This window comes from Motacilla alba, chromosome 3 (genome assembly GCF_015832195.1).
Source record: "Motacilla alba alba isolate MOTALB_02 chromosome 3, Motacilla_alba_V1.0_pri, whole genome shotgun sequence".
Taxonomy (NCBI): Eukaryota; Metazoa; Chordata; class Aves; order Passeriformes; family Motacillidae; genus Motacilla; species Motacilla alba.
The window spans coordinates 25,233,622-25,249,900 of NC_052018.1; the positions used below are offsets into that span (position 1 = coordinate 25,233,622).

General features: G+C 39.6%; 1 protein-coding gene across 39 annotated transcripts in view; it reads right to left on the reverse strand.

Annotated features, from left to right (window-relative positions):
• DST (dystonin) overlaps positions 1 to 16,279 on the reverse strand; it is a 289,183-nt gene that overhangs the window by 53,478 nt on the left and 219,426 nt on the right. For 35 of the 39 annotated variants that reach the window (XM_038134003.1, XM_038134007.1, XM_038134006.1 and 32 more), the window contains 8 exons: positions 10,429 to 10,590; positions 9,204 to 9,374; positions 7,728 to 7,894; positions 5,386 to 5,545; positions 4,804 to 5,130; positions 4,546 to 4,630; positions 3,155 to 3,396; positions 1,995 to 2,201 (listed from right to left, as the gene is read on the reverse strand). In XM_038134003.1, coding sequence (XP_037989931.1) covers positions 1,995 to 2,201; positions 3,155 to 3,396; positions 4,546 to 4,630; positions 4,804 to 5,130; positions 5,386 to 5,545; positions 7,728 to 7,894; positions 9,204 to 9,374; positions 10,429 to 10,590 — 1,521 coding nt within the window. The remainder of the gene's footprint in view (positions 1 to 1,994; positions 2,202 to 3,154; positions 3,397 to 4,545; positions 4,631 to 4,803; positions 5,131 to 5,385; positions 5,546 to 7,727; positions 7,895 to 9,203; positions 9,375 to 10,428; positions 10,591 to 16,279) is intronic. The other 4 variants (XM_038133976.1, XM_038134005.1, XM_038133979.1 and 1 more) reach the window with 1 other exon arrangement.

A 16,279-nucleotide genomic window follows, 5' to 3' on the forward strand; every position in this document is an offset into this window, starting at 1 on the left:
AAGAACTCTAAACTCAATTTGCTGAAGGTATGGGATTTCCAATTTGTGATGCTTAAAAACAACATTAAGGAATAAAAAGCATAAAATTGGCACTCTCTGCATCCAAACCTTGAAATGTTTTCTTCCCATTGTACACGGCAGTTACTTATGAGCCCTCAGCTACACTTGGAGTCACTATAAAATCGCCTACTTAATCCCCATCCAATTTTAACCAAGCATAGTTCATTGTGGTACATTTTCTTCTGATCAGGAATGACTGACTTCTGAATATGATGATGATGTGATTTTCTCCATGAATGCTTTCTAAAGCACTCTTTATAGCTGCTTTAGAGTGAAGAACAGGTAGAATATGACCTTGTGTTTCTACATAGGACTCCTTCACCAGAGGACCCCACCACGGCCTTCAGTCTTGAGAAACGAAGACTAAAACATGCAGCTGAATTTATCTCTATTATCAGTCTGGGACCACTTTGCCCAGGTAGTTAAAAACCCTGGGCATTGCATTTGTCTATTATTCTTCCAGTTTCCATTCACAACGTGAAGCTATTCTGCCTAACAATCTGTGTTTCTTGCTGCATTCCTCACCTTGGTCCAGGAACATCTGACACGAAACCCACACTTACTCCTACCAAAGCCTTGTATTCTCAGCAGCTTTGTCCTCCAGCCAAAACTTAATAGTATAAGCACTTCAACAAAATGCCACAGGGCGAACCTAAAGAGCACTGGCTCCTCCAAAAATGTGTTTTATCTTGCATAGCTAAATGGGAAGTATCTTATCCTTTACTGGAAGCACATTAAGGCACCCAAAACTTATCACAGGATATGGTGTATAGGAGTTTATTGTGATGATGTGCCGAAGTGGAGGTTAGAGGTATGCAGGATGAGAGTGCAATGTGCCCTTCCAACATTAGCTAGTGGAATAGCAGCTCTGGACTTTTCATGTCTGGATCTCAAACTGCTCAACTTATGCTAGAGGATGCAATGTACTCATGGAATTCAGAAAATCTGAAGGAGAGCCAATGTATAATCTCCTATTTCACCTTATCACTCACTAAAAAAATAAACTGAAAATCACCCTTCATTTTTGAGGATTAGGTTAATGAGACGAGAAAATATTAATTATCAAACCCCTTAAAAAGAAACTTGTACTTATTTTGAGGCTCACCTAGAAAAAAATCTGAATTACTGACTCTTTTAGTCAGCTTTTAGTAAATTTTGAAATTATCACACATGCTTTCTCCTTGTCCTCTTACAACTGTTTAAGGGAACTATACAGCAAAAGGAGAAATCTCCACCAATATTTGTATGTGTGAACTGGAAAACTGTTTTCACAACACATTTATAAGCTGGCTTAAATATGAGACAACTTAGTGACAAAATTAAGAGCCCAGTTCTCAAAGTGTATCCACATATACTTCTGTGCATGTACAGAAACCTCCACATATTAAATAACTCTCCACATATTAAATAACTCAGGTTTTGCACCCCAAGAAGAAAAGCATTGTGGATATTAATAAAATTGTTATTTAAATCCTCCACTACAGCTTGAACATCCAGCTTTTAATGGTCTAATGTGCAGAAGAGCTAGACAATCAGCAGATGCTAAAAGGTATGGCCAACCTAGCAAAATCAGTGTCACCTCCAGAAAAGGTGGCTCAGGATCTTGGCCCATATTTTACATAACACAACATGATGTACAAAAGACCTGAGCCATTCAGTTCTTAAGCAAACTCTGTCTTACGGAGGCACAGATTACTAACAGCAATTTTAGCAAAAATATTGTTGTTTGCATCAACAAAAAGGGAGACAACTACAACAGAGTATAGATTAACAGATTTCTGGCATTCATATTTTAACACTGGAGTCCCATTTCATTCAAATGGGCCTTTTGCTGCTCAAGCATAACAAACTTCTGGCAACATTATTAAAGGACAGCTTTTGTTCAAGTGCACATTTCCAGAGACACTTTCTGTCCAAAGAACACTTTTCAGTACCTGCTGGGACCTCAGGAAGGCAGCATCGATCTCATCCACCTTCTGAGAGATGGCGTCACTCACTAATCTGTAACGTTCGTTGTCCTCCGTTATCATCTTGTCCAGCCCCTCTCTGGCCCTCCATGGCACCAGCTCCAGGAAGGCACTGCCAACCTCATTCAGAGTGTCCACTAAGCCTTTGTTGTTCTTTGCTTCTTTTTTCAGTTCCTGTAAAAGGCCATTTAAAACAATTAAACATGGCAGTATATGAACAGACCGTACACAGTTGGCAGATTTTTCATTCTTTCAACTACTCCATGAGTCCAAAACTGAAATGCTTCCCACACAAACCAAAGGGCTAACTTAGAATACTTATTTTCAGCTAAACTGCATTACTTTTTTGATACTGTAAGTCGTTTGACAGAAAGGTAAGTAATTCTTAAGAGAATTTTCCACGGAATCTAACCTGAATATATTTCTCCATTCAGTATGATTGTCTGAAAATTTTCTAAGAATTCTTAGTACTTCATGAAGCATCCAAAGAAAATAAAACTAATGGATAGTTGTGAACTGCAACTCCATAAGGAACTAAATCATCAGCAAATGAAATCGGCATGCAATATAGCAAAATATAATGAATTCAAATTATTTCTGCAATGACTAGATTGAATTTCAAGCACACATTCACACAAAGGAATGAGCTTTTACCTGTAAAGAACTTCCCATCTATTAAAGAAATTTAATAGATTTTTTTAAGCTTCCACCCTCAACATTTTCTAAACCATGAAGCTTACACTACATTTTTTCTTTTGAAATCAATCTTAATAAATATACATGTTTAAAATGCTGACACTTTACAGGATTTTATCCATACCACAGCTAAAGAACTAAAATAAATTTGTTTGACAGCTTATGAAGTTTCCCAGTCTTAGGTAGCTCCTCGAATAAAACGAAAATGTTGTGTTTCTCTTGTGCTAAAAATAAACCTCAGCCTAATTTCATAAGTGATTATAACAGATGACTCTGGAAAAAGAGTTTGATTCTTAACTACTGTTACATTTAGTCAAATTATCTGATACTAAAATTAGTTATTCAAAATATTATTTCATTTCAAGCATAAATTAACACAAAACCTCACTGAATCACAGAACAGTAAATAATTCACAGGTTCTAAAACCTACTTTTTGTCTTTCTTGTACTTGGCTTAATTCTTCACCCTTTGGTATTTGAGTTTCATATGAGAGTAACTCCATCTCTACTTCATCAAGCCATTTGCAGAGTTCCTCATGAGTTGAGTGCAGCTGACCTGCAAGCTGCAGAGCCTGCTCTAAAGTCTTGGATACATCAGAACTTAATTTTGTAATATCTTTGTATCTTGCTTTAATGCCTTCCAGTTTATCTTGAACAATTACAACTTCGTCACCTAAAATATTAAAAGAATGTTATTTCCCATGATAACAAATATTAAAAAAAAAAAACCAAAACCACCACCACCACAAAAAAAAAAACCTAAAATCCCAGACTTCGCATATTACAAAAAACTTGGTATTTAATTCATAAAATAACCCAAACAAGGTGACAAGGCCAATCCTCAACTATTTTAAATTATCCTACCATCACTAAAACCCACAGAAGTACAAAGTTTACCTCAGTTCAGGATCAGTCCTTCTGTCTTTTTTCTGCTTTACTAAACTATTACAAAGTAACAAGTTAAATCCAATTTTAAACAGAAATAATCTTATAAAAAATCTACCCTTAAATTCCCAATACTTCTTATAAAGCTCAAATAAAATATATAAAAGTGTTACTGAAAATGTAAAGAACAAAAAACAAAATCTACGTATTACTAACTAGACTTTCAATTTCAGTAGATTTTGACATCACAGTTCAATCTCATTGCTGTCCATTTGAAACACACTCTAAAGGCCAAAAGAAAAACAGTACACTGAAATGTACCAGCTACAATATTACAAGTGTTCAAATTTCATCATAGGATATGTGTAATGTGAAAGCTTGGAACAAAAAAGGATAATACCATACCCTGCACAAACATATGTACATCTCAAAGGGTTCAAGAACTTTATATGTACAGATGTTGATCTACAGAACAGACACATTGTGTATAACTGGAATGCAACTTTTCCCACAGTATTAGCTCCCATGGCTGAAGCTTTCCCCTTGCAGTAATAGGTAGTCTAATATCTTGTTCATCTGTGGATGCCTGCAGGGAATTTACTGTGTCCACTGCCAAACAGCCCTCCATTATGAGTAATGTCCATAATTCACTATTAGGAATGGAATGCAGGTTCACTAGAATAATTTTCCACGAAAAATAATAAAGGGAGTCAAGGGCTAAATTCTCTACAGGCAAAAAAGGCCTTTTGCTCATTTACATTAAAAGTAAAATTGGCCCCAAAACTAGCCTAGGTTGACCTCAAAGCTTATTAAAATAAACAACTTTGATTGCTTTAACCAGTAAATATGAACCATATTTACAAGCCTCACTTTAATTTTCTTAGGTAAGTACACAAAAAAAAAGTATGACAAATTACAGTTTTATGTAAGTCCTCACCTGTTGTTTGCTTGAGAAGCTCTAAGCCATTTTGTATAGCCAAATCAACATTTTGTTTTCTAAGAAGAATCTCTTCCTGAAGATCCTATGAATAAAGGTCATTTATGTTAACACAGACCTAAAAAATTTATTATTTTTATTTTCAATAAGCATACTGACATTTTAAACAAAATAAATTAATGAAAATAAATTATGTATGGGGATATAAATAAAATTAAAAACATGAATTAAATAAGAAATGAACAGAAATCAAAATACCAGTAGTTCAGAGTGCTGTTTCTCAAGCAATTCTGTGTTGCAATCTTGGACTGACAATTTGCTCAGTTTATCATGGACTTCATTCAGCCAGTTCATCAATTCAACTTCGTCCTCCCCAAAAATCTGAGCATTGCTGTGAGCTTGCTGGAGAAGTTCAGACCTGCTGTTGCTCTTCTCTTGAATTTCAATGTATCGTGCCTGAGCAGAATCTAGCTTTTCCTGCACCATATCTTTATCTTCCCTGGAGCTCATAGCCTTTAGAGACTGACCAGCGCTAATGGCCTGATGTAAACTCTTATTGTGAGCTAGGACATCATCTTCTAGGGCCTATATTTTATTTTCAATAATGAAGAATAATGGAAAAGAAAATAAGAAAAACATAAAATAAATTTAAGTGGAACTCAACAAAAATTGAACAAAAAAGGACATATGCCAACATAAAGGTATCAAACTTAAATTACAAGGGAAAAAAATGAAACAGTATGGAAAAATGAGTACAATGCAACAGCTTTGTCAGTTGTGTTGTGCTTTACAGAAGATCTAAAAAGTATGACCAAAGCAAGTGAGTGGTTTGCATCTTACTTTATGCTGAGAAATCTGCTGCTGCAGTTTGGAGGCCTGTGTCCCAATGGGTTCTGCATTTGCAAGCCTCTTCTCTGTGGTTGTCAGCCACTCCACCAGGGGCTCCAGAGCTTCGTGGAACTGCTGCGCTACCACCGAGATGCCTTCCAGCTGACGGTTCCTACCAACGCACCCAGGGAATGGTTATCTTTTGTGATGAAGTGAGTGTCAAACAGTTTTAATAAAGAAAAAAGTCCCTTGAATCCTTTGAAAAACACTTCAGAAATAATTCAATCTCATTGTAGGAACCACTCACCAAATGAAACAGACATATATCCATGATACTTAATGAAAAGCAAGGTAAAGGAAAAATCAAATAAAATTAAAAACAAATAAACACCTCCAAGGCATTTGGATAATATACCAGTTTTGAAAATAAAAATAATATCACTTTATTAATATACTTTTTGCTAAAAATAATCTAGAACCCAATTCAGCAAAAGATTGTTTTATAGCCATTTAAGATAGTTCTCAGGTTTCCAGCTGTCTTAAAGCATAAAGTTACATTCCCTTGACTATTATACATGTTTTAAAGTTAGGCAAAGGCTTTACCAAACCACAACATACTGTCATGCTTCCTCAGTGTTGTAAAATATCTTTAAACATTTTTTCAATGATGACAACAGAATTATTTGGTTCTAAATTTGCCTCTCTTTTCCTGGATAAAAGCTCTCAGTGAAGTTAGTGAGACAACACTAATAGAGCACAGAGACTTGACCTCCAAAATGGAAAAGCAGTAACTAAGACATTTCTGGTTCAGATTATTACATGTCAGAGAAGACTCTTGATTACAGCAAAGCCTTCTCTACAAGCAGTGCTGAACAAATGTCATTCAAGGAGACTTTTATGAGAGATTTGTTCTACATGAAACATCACAATAACGTTTTCCAAATCAGGATCTCGTTCCAGATAAAAGTTACATTTATATGTGTTTTCCAAGGCTTATAAACAAGGTAGACTTGACATACGTAGCCATGGAACACTCTGTGGGGTACTCTACATAGTTTTCAAAATCATTCTCAAATTCCTTCTTCATTTCTAGAGAGCAGCCAAAGAAAAATGGAGATAAGCTTGCAGCTAATGATGGCTTGGAAAAAGCTGCAATTTCATTTGTAATTAGATATCACCAGACTGGGAGGATATTATTAAATTAAACATGACATTAACATTTACCCCAGCTAATGAGTCAGATTCCTCCAATAAAAAAGAAGGGGGGAAAAAAAGGAAATAATGGTCTATTAGTGGTTGACTAATTAAATAATCCTATTATTAGTATGAGGTAACAAAACAGGTTCGGCTAAAGAGAGGCTACCAGAAGGAACAGAAGACAGCAGAAGTGAGGTGAGTTCAATGCTACTCTAAGTCCCAACACAACCATTTGTTCTTCACTGTAGAGCTTCACTGGGCACTTTAAATTTTTGTTCAACTTCCCAAGTCCTCTCTTACTCTCAATTATAGGCCTTTTTCCAAGCTGTCTCATGCAGCCTTCTCTCTACTCTGAAAAAGACTGTCCTTGTCAAATCCCCACCCAGAAAACATGTCAGTAACCCTTTCAACACAGATTTCTTCAAAGACACTTTCCAGTTCATAACTTCACAGGTATTTTATACATTGACAACAACTCATAAATGTAAGTCTGTGTTTACACAGATACTGTGTGCATGGATTTGGTTTGATTTTTTCCATTTGGAACTTGAAGTGGACCTCAATGTCTTTTAAGAGATAGGGCTTTCTGTGTTGCTAGAATATAGAGATCTATATGCTTTAAAGTCCTTTTTTCTCTAAAAAACTAAGGGAGCTCAGCACCTTGCATGCATCTCCAACTGACACTGTGATGACCTCTGAGTCGCACAAACTAATTATATTGATGCTATTAAAAAAAAGGAAAGAATTGAGTGCCCCTTCTTTGTAGTAACTCAGGACTTTGAAGTTCCAACAGAATATCATTATTATTTGTTAGGTGTAAAATTTGCACTTGATTCTATTGCAAAAAAGGTTCTTGCCTCAAAACACTTGCATTCTAACTAATCAACAGAGATAAAATATTCAAAAGATACATATGCAGTTAATTCTAGCAGATTATCACATTAGACTAAACATTTTTTAAAGAGCTTTTGGTCTCTTCAGGTCACTTTTCTCCACTTTTCGCTCAGAGAACCCATTATATCAACATCAAGACACAAAGACATAATGCAATCAAAAGCATGGTAGTACTTTACAATATAGAGTTCCACATGCTGCTTCTGAACATCCATCACATGTTATGTCTACATTTTTCAAACCCATGAAAGAATTTCAAGTACCTTGTTTCAGCTTTACTGAGCAAGGCATCCCATCGACTGTCCAGGAAACTCAGCTGTTTCAAGATTTTCACTCTATCAGCAGGCTCTGCTGACTCCGCAATTTTCTCCCCTTCGCGCTTGATCGCCTCAACAGTTGGCTTGCGGTCATCCAGCAGCCTCTGCAGAAGCTGGAGAGAGAGCAATCCAGCACCAGGTTATTAAGAAATATTGCAATAATGCAAAATGTAACAACAGTAGACTTCTTGAAAAGCTGTTAAAACAAAAACAAACAAAAAACCAAAAAAACCCAAAAAAACCAACAACCAAAAAACTAAATCACAATGCCTGTATTGTTATAAAAATGTGAGCAAAGCTAATCAAAGAGACACACATAACACACACATCAACCCCTTCCCTGACCAATACAGGCTCATTTTAGTTTCTCAGTTGTTTTCTTAAGAACACTGGAGTTTCATGAAGCCCAAACAACAACCCTGGTTTCTCTGAGGTAAGGATGTGTGGTAGCCTAGAAAATGAACACATATGAGGAAAAAGTTCTACATAACACCCTTGAAGGAATCCAGCTATCTAGAATTAAGTTACATTTTATAGTAACATTTATGAGAAAACTGCATGCCCTGCCAGATTTGGCATCACTGAGGTAATTCGGATACACAGAGAGATGGGAAAATGGATACTAAAACTATTGTATAATCAACTCATCACTTATATGAGATACAGTTGAGTTCATCAATCTAGTCTAGTACATTAACTTCTCTGTGAAGAATAAAATGTGCCTCTGTCTGCAATCCTCCCTTCCTCCATGCCCTAGGTGCCTTTGGTATCGTTAACATTTTGCCACCACAGGTATCCCAGGACAACAACCTGTACTGGCCATAGTTTTATATTAAATCCTTGGGTGGCAGTGGGCCACACTGTCCAACTGCATGAATGGCATGTTTCATCAGCTACATTATCATTCTTTTTTCTATAGCCACTGTTAAAATATGCCAAACTTGATGACACTGATAGAGTTTCTACATTAGCACAGGCCACTTCCCAATGGGATTCCAATTAATTACCAACAATAATCACATGAAGATCAAGAGCCAAGGTTTTAAGTCTATAATCTTCAATCTTATCTTCATAGTACTAGAGTGAAAATTTACTAGGTTTTATTTCCTACCTTTCAAATGGCCAAATACTGGATTTCATGCTTTCTCTTTTTCCAATGGATCTTTAACATCCTTTCCAGATAATGTTAATAAACCACAGCTCAGATTGCACAGTATTGCTCTGTTTAATATCCAAGAAGATGAGCACTCTTCCCAACCCTGGACAAAGTCTTAAGTTTTGAACAGATGGCTGCTTTAAACACCTCAGCACACCCCAGTGTAATATAATACACTTGAATAGATATTATGCTTTGCCAAAGCCTGGGAATTTATTCTCATTGGTCCAGTGGAAGGAGAGAGACTCTGAAACCATTTCACTTACCTTCTGTTCTTGTATTTGGGCCTTGACAACTTTGAATTCAGCAGATGGTGGTTTCTGATTAGCCACAAGATCTTCTGTATCAATGAGCCAGCTAAGCAGAGATTCAAGGGCATCCTGAAATCTCCCACAGTGGAGGAGAGCTTCCTGCAATTGTGCAGCACGCTGGGCAACCTGAAAAACAGTAGAGGATCTCACCTATTCATTTTATTTCTGTGAAATAATTAGTCAAAATCTGGACAACAGCTGTCAATATCACTAATAAATACTATTGTTTTTATAACTCTTCATAACAGCACTATGTCACAATTCAGCATGAATCTGGATTCATGAACTGGGGCTGGAGACATCCAATGAAAAGGACAGACAGACTCCCAGTAAATCAGCCTGCTCTAGTAATTCCCTATAAGTTCCTCAAGCTTTGTGTAGCTACAGTATTATGAAATATACTGAAAATATATTTGCATTTCAGATGGTCTTCATTTTCCTTATTGAAAGAATGAGCCAGGATTTCAAAGTAACAGCTCTTAATAAGGCTCAATAATGCCATCAAGGAGAAATAAAAATAGGAAAGGAGAAGTAAAATATGTGAACCACAGGTGTATCTGGTTCTGCTGCATCACTCTTCCAGGAAGACAGGAGAAGAAGATGAGCACCATTTTTGCTCCCCACCCTTTCCATTCTGAACAGCAGCTACTGCTGAAGGAAGACTTCTGAAAAGCACAGAAAAACATCTACAGCCAATTTTTCAAAGCAGCCTACTTTTTGATGCCTCAAGCAATACAATCCTTAAGGTGCTGCAAAGGAAAAATTCCACCAGCCACACAAAGCTGGGCTGTATCATTGCTCTGTGCAGGTAGAACAGTGTACACGAGCAAATACAACAAGCTGAAAAAACATGCAAACAGTGACTGAACATGGGACTGGATCTCCAGGGATCCCTTCCAACCCCAACCATTTCATGATTCTGTGAGTCCTTCCTGAATAAAAATCCAGGACAGACCTAGAGAAAGTTTGGCAAAACCTTATAAATGACAATACGTCTAAGCAACACCTCTGGCTCTTAGCAATATAAATCTTACCCTTAGAATTACAAAGTGATTGTGTAAAGCAAATACAACTCATATTCTTAGTGAATATTTAATTTCCTGTATTTTGAAAGACATCAGCAAGCAAATAATCAAAAGGCAGAACACAACAAAAGCAGGATAGTATACAAGATAATAACCTTCTTATTAAGAGTCTTCCACCGGGTGTTGACATCTTCAAGGTCGTGTTCAAGGTTTTCTGTGCTGGTACTTTTAGCAGCACTCTGAATAAGGCCCTGACCCAACCAATTTACTTCCTGTTGTTTTACTTGTAAGGGTTCAATTTCTTCTTTCTGGAATACCTGCAGTTGAAACCCAAGACAGACATGAAACATGGTAACTTCTGTCATAAAATGCCTATGATGTTTACATGACAGTATGCAACAAAAACGTTACTTAAAACTGGTGTCTAGGAGAAAGAAAGCCATTCCTTGTCAGGACCTTCCTAAAAAAGCATTAATAATCTAAACAAAATAGACTCAATCTAAACAGAGTAAATTCAATACTTCATAGAAGGGGAAATGGCATACATTTCCATGAGTAGTTTTAGATAGGAAGGAAAGGGATAGAGAAAAAGACAGGTGGTGAAAGTTTAGGGAGTTGAAAAAACAAAACTTCTGATAGAGGGGGAAAAAAAAGACTGGACAAACTCATCTGTTTAATGATCTATCTATAAAATCTAACAAAAAATGGCACAGACCAAGAGACACAAGTGGGCATGTTTTTCCAAATTAGGACTAAAACCAAAGTTTTAAGTCAAAGAAACAGTGAAGGAAGAGATATTTTAAGGTCTGTTAAGGAGATTATAATGGTAACAAGTGAGGAGGAGGCACTACAGATGCTGTTGAAATAGTATCCCGACAGACACCCAGGCAAATGGACTTTCATTCAAAGGATACTCTTGCTATTTGCCAAGGCTTTTACCGTGCCCAACAGTTTGAACAGTTTTGTGTTTGCTTTATTTTACTCCGGCAGGTATTTAGGCTTTTTCAGAGCCAGATTATTACCATTAGCAACAGCAATGTAAATCTCCATTTGTATTCAGCAGCATTAAGCTGCACTGACACAAGAGTCAATGAGATCAGAAAATGGCCTGAAGCCCCTGAATTAATTACACAGGCCAGTGAAAAATAACCAATGAATAAACAATGCTAAAGAATGCTCAACTTTTGACCCTAAATCCTTCAATTTCTATAGCAGCATTCAGTAACAGTTTTGGTGTACACTTAGTGCATTCAAAGCAACCTTTCTCAGCATCCTGAAAAGCACAGATCACTCTGAATATACCAGCAACTCTCCTCTTTTGCACCAAACACACTGTGGCGAGTGATTGCTTTTAAAGCTGCAGACCTCAGGTGGCTGAGCACACTTCCACCAGCTTGACAAGTTAATCTAGCAGCTACTGCAAAATACACTAAACATGAGGGGTAAAATAAATTAAGCATCCCTAAGAGATTTGTTCCTACAGACAAAAAAAACCCTAAAAACTACAAGACTGTGGTTACGTGAAAACTGAGAGTGTGCAATGAGTTGGCTGCTCCTAGAAGAAGGAAAATGCATGCGTTTTTCTTGACTGTAGGGTAAGGAGGGGGCAGAATAATATTTCAACACGGAATCAATAACAAATTCTTCTTTTATGTGCTATAAACTCTCATCGTTTGAGAACAACGTCCTACCACAGAGGGGACTGATCTACATAATCTGCCCTTTAAAAATGCACACATTCTTTGTGGAGAGAAGCTTAAAATAAATTACAATTATTGCTGAGGCTAAAGTTTACCAGAACAACTTAGCAACAAAGCTTGAAGTATCTCAGATTTCAACCAGAGTGGGAAGAAAAAAATTACAGACCCGGCAAACACCCTTTCCTTATTACAAAGCTTCCCTTACTCTCTTACCTCATCCACCACTCACAAAGCACTGCAAGATCCTGTGCTTGTAAAAATACTACCGTAACGTCAGATCTACTTTCTGGCACGCAAATGCAAAAGGCATCTTTCAGAAGAGGCAGTGAGCCTTTAATCTGCCTGCTTTGGAAACCACAACCATCTGATACTGTTGCTTATACCTTGATGAGTAAGGCTGCTCATGAACACATGGCCCTAGCTGCCCTTGAATGGCATTGCCTGCGACCGCACTCGGCGCAGACACCGCGCACCCAGAGAGAGCATGGAGGAGGCATTCCACATCGGGAGCAACAGGCACCAGCTGGGCAGTAACAACCCTGCTCCAAGCAGCTGGAGTAACAATCACCCCCTCAGACTTTGCCCCCAGTTCATTTCCCACACTGACTATTTCAGTCAGTGGATGCCCCATGTGTGCTATGCAATTGGCGCTGATCACTGCATCTGCCTAATTAATTTTTTTTTTAAGTTACAATTTTGCAATGATGGCAAAACTTAAAGAGTTTTAAATAAGTATCTTTATGGTTACACTACAGCTATTTCACAAATCTATGGATTTTTTTTCTAGTTACCTTGTTGGACAAGAGGCCATTGCAGACTGTATCCAATGTGTCTTGGATGCCAGCAGTCCAGATATTGCCTTTACTTCTCTCTGAGAAAACTTTTGGGCAGTTTACAGTGCTATCTAACTCAAGCTGTTGAACAGAAAATGCCATTTCATTTGAGCCTGTACATGCTAAACTGCATTCCTCCGTATCAGATAAAATTTCATATTTTCCAAAATCCAAGTCACTAGTATTTACAGCAGCATTCGTGTAATAAATATCTCCATGAAGAGATACATCATCCACATAATCCTCCTCTACTGTTTCAACTTGTATTTTAGTTTTTTCACGAACTTCATATGCATTTGCCACTTCATTTTTGTCAGGGGTAATACTTCTTCCATCACCTTGAAGAGGATCTTCATGTGACAGAATTTTCTCTTTGAAACCTTGTAAGTGAGAGCATTTCCCCTCCATCTCTTCCTGATCACTCTCACATGTCTGGGCATCGTTTTGTTTTACTTTTCCAGAGGGTAAAATGTCATGCAAAGCCAGTCTGCAGTTTTCTTTGACAGGGAGACTCGTGCTTGCAAGCAGCGGGGTCTGCTGCTCTCTGCAAATTGCTGGGATATATGGTCTGAACTGACCTACTACATGGATATCTTCTGCAGAAGACAGACTTCGTATTTGAGTCTGCTCCCCTGCTAACGGTGTATCTTGTTTTTCTTCCCTTTCTGTTGGAGGGCTGCATAAACCAGAATCATCCTCTTCCGAGGTAAGAGAATTCGTACCCCATTTGCATTTGCCCAGTCTAGCTGCCTCTGACAGGTCAGCAGTTTCATTAAAGGAGCTTTCACTTCTATTAGTGTAATCTGGAAAGCTGGGTGGAACAAGCATTCTCCACGACCGTCTATGCTCCTTCTTTTCGGTGTGAGACTTCACCTTGGGTAACCCAGCTGTCCGAATTATATCGCTGTTCAGCTTAAGAGCATCAAAGATCATTTTTTCATCTAACTTGTTAGCTTCACGGCTTCGGAGCTCAAAAACACTGGAAGAAGTAAGGGCACCATTGGAGCACAAAGTACTGATGTCCAGTGTTCTGTGACTGTAGGGTAGGGTCCGGTCTGTGAAGTGCCTCGAGGAGAGGCTGCCCTTGGAGCCTGAATCGATCTGTTCATTCAGCCGCACAGTGTCATAGATGGACCTCTGGGGAACGTAGCAGTCTTCAATATTTAGATCCTCATCTTCTTCCCCTTTGCCAACACATGGAGGATTCTGACGTAGACAGTCTGGCCTGCTAAGTGGCTTCCCCATGTTGAAAATATTCACACAAGTATACCTCCGTTTTCACAGATTCAGGACAAACATTTAAAAAACGCTACCAATCTGAAGAAATAGTAAACTTGCCCTTAGCATAAGATGCATAGATACGAAAATATACATCATAAGATATGAAGTGGTTGAGGTCATTCATAATCAGTGCATCTGTTTAAATTTGACTTTACCTGGATATGAGGTTTTCCACCCCCCAAAATATAAAGTGCTTCAGTAAGAAAGTAACAGGAATGTCCCAATGTCACAGAAAAACAAAGTACAGCAGAAACCAGCAGTAGCCAAATATGTCAAATACTCAGTGGAAGGCTTCATTTACTTTTCCAGGTCAGAATCTGTATCTGAAATCTCCCAAACAAGCCTTCAAATGAACAAGTGTTACAGAAGGCAGTACATTATCTTCTGTACATGACTGCTTAACTCTAATCCATTTAGCTGGCTTGCAGGGTCCCATCTCCTTTATAAATAAAACACGGTGTGGCAGCTTAAAAAGACAGAATCCACAGTGACTTGTATGGTCCTGACCAAGGCACGGAGAAAATCCTGGGGGGTGGGGGGAAATAAGTTAAATCCAGAGCAGTAAGAATAATAAAACAGCCCTTTACTTTTTTGGCAGTAGCTATAAATAACCTTGATCTGAAAGGCAGCTTATCCTCCTCTTGTAACAGGCTTGTTCGCGGTGCTTCCACAAGTCCCACAGGAAAACATCACTTTCTAGCAGCCAAGCCAACGCGTCCTTTGAGCAGACCGTCGGAAGACGAGCGTTTCAGACCGATTTTCCCGATGCCATCCTGGAGAGCTCTTTAAGGCAGCTGCAGAGCCGAGCAAGCGTGGCGCGTTCCCCGAAGGCACGGCAGGTTTACGTTCGGCAGGTCCCGACTACAAGCCGCAGCTAGCGGGCTGCCCTCGCCTCCTCCTCATCGCTGAGGCGCAGCTGCCGAGGAGCCGAGGGAGGGAAACCCCCGCCGAGCAGCGCCGGCGCGTCCCGCCCGGCGCGGCCGCCCAGCGCCCCGGCTCGCCCCGCTCCAGCCGCCAGGAACGCCCCGCTTCGCTCCTCAGCAAACATCTGCCACCGGCCCGCCCGCGCCCGGAGCGCCGCTCCGGGGGCTCCCCTCCCTCCGGCCCTCCCCGCCGCCTCCTTATCTCCTCAGCCGCCCGCGCCTTCGCTGCTCGCTCGGTGCCGTGCAGGGGGCTGGCGAGGGCAGGCGGCGGGGAGGCTCCGCCGCCCGCCCGGCGGTGACATCACTCCCGCCGCAGCCCGCTCCGGAGCGCCGGGGGAGCGGCCGACACCGCTCCGGCCGCCCGCCCTCCCGGGAGAAACTCTGGCAAGGGGAGGAAGCGGCGCTTTAGCCGCGCCCGCACGCCGTCGCCCCGTCTCATGAAGCAGTCATTTCAATGGAGGCTTCCTTTCCAAAGTTACACCGAAACTTTACCTCTGTATTACTTAAAGAAAAAAAAAGAAATCCCCCAAACTCGCCCAGTGTTTAGATGAGGTGTTGGAATAGTCACAGATTGCTCCACCTGACATGCCAAGTTCAGTCCAGTTTTGACTATTTTCAGTCTGGTCACTGGCCCTGACTCAAGAGCGTAAGGTGGTGTTGGCTGACAGGGCAGCCGCTCCTAAAGAATCCACCTCCCACTGAAAGGAAGATTAAAATATTGGGGGAGAAAACCCTAACTATATCCCTATATCCGAGAGACTATTTTTTTTACCTTGTGGGATTTGTTGGATAGGCTAAACCAGCCTATCAGGACAAAGATGCCAGTTTTGGAAATCGACATCTTGTAGATACAGTTCAACACTTTGCACCTACACTTCTAGCTCATAATCACGGAGGGGAAGGGTTGGGAGACTCACAGGTAACTTGCCAACAGCACAGGAGGAGTTGCCATGACCGAGCAGCTCCACTCCAGTAGAAGCCAAACCCCTAACGACCTGAGCCTGCTGGTGTGACAGCAGCCATCAGTTTTAGGGACGATTCAGATCTCAGTTTAAGGACAGCATAAGGCACTTAGTGCTGAAACTTAACACCGTGCATTCACTACAATCAGCTTAAGCTTTCTGCATTAAGCAGCAAGCAGGATACACTGTATGCAAGAAATACAAACATACCACACTTTATGTTTATTGATTTACTTAATAAACAGTCAGCTACATATCAAAACACTAAGGTCATGCAAAACAAATTCTCTCTTCCTCCTCTCTGGTG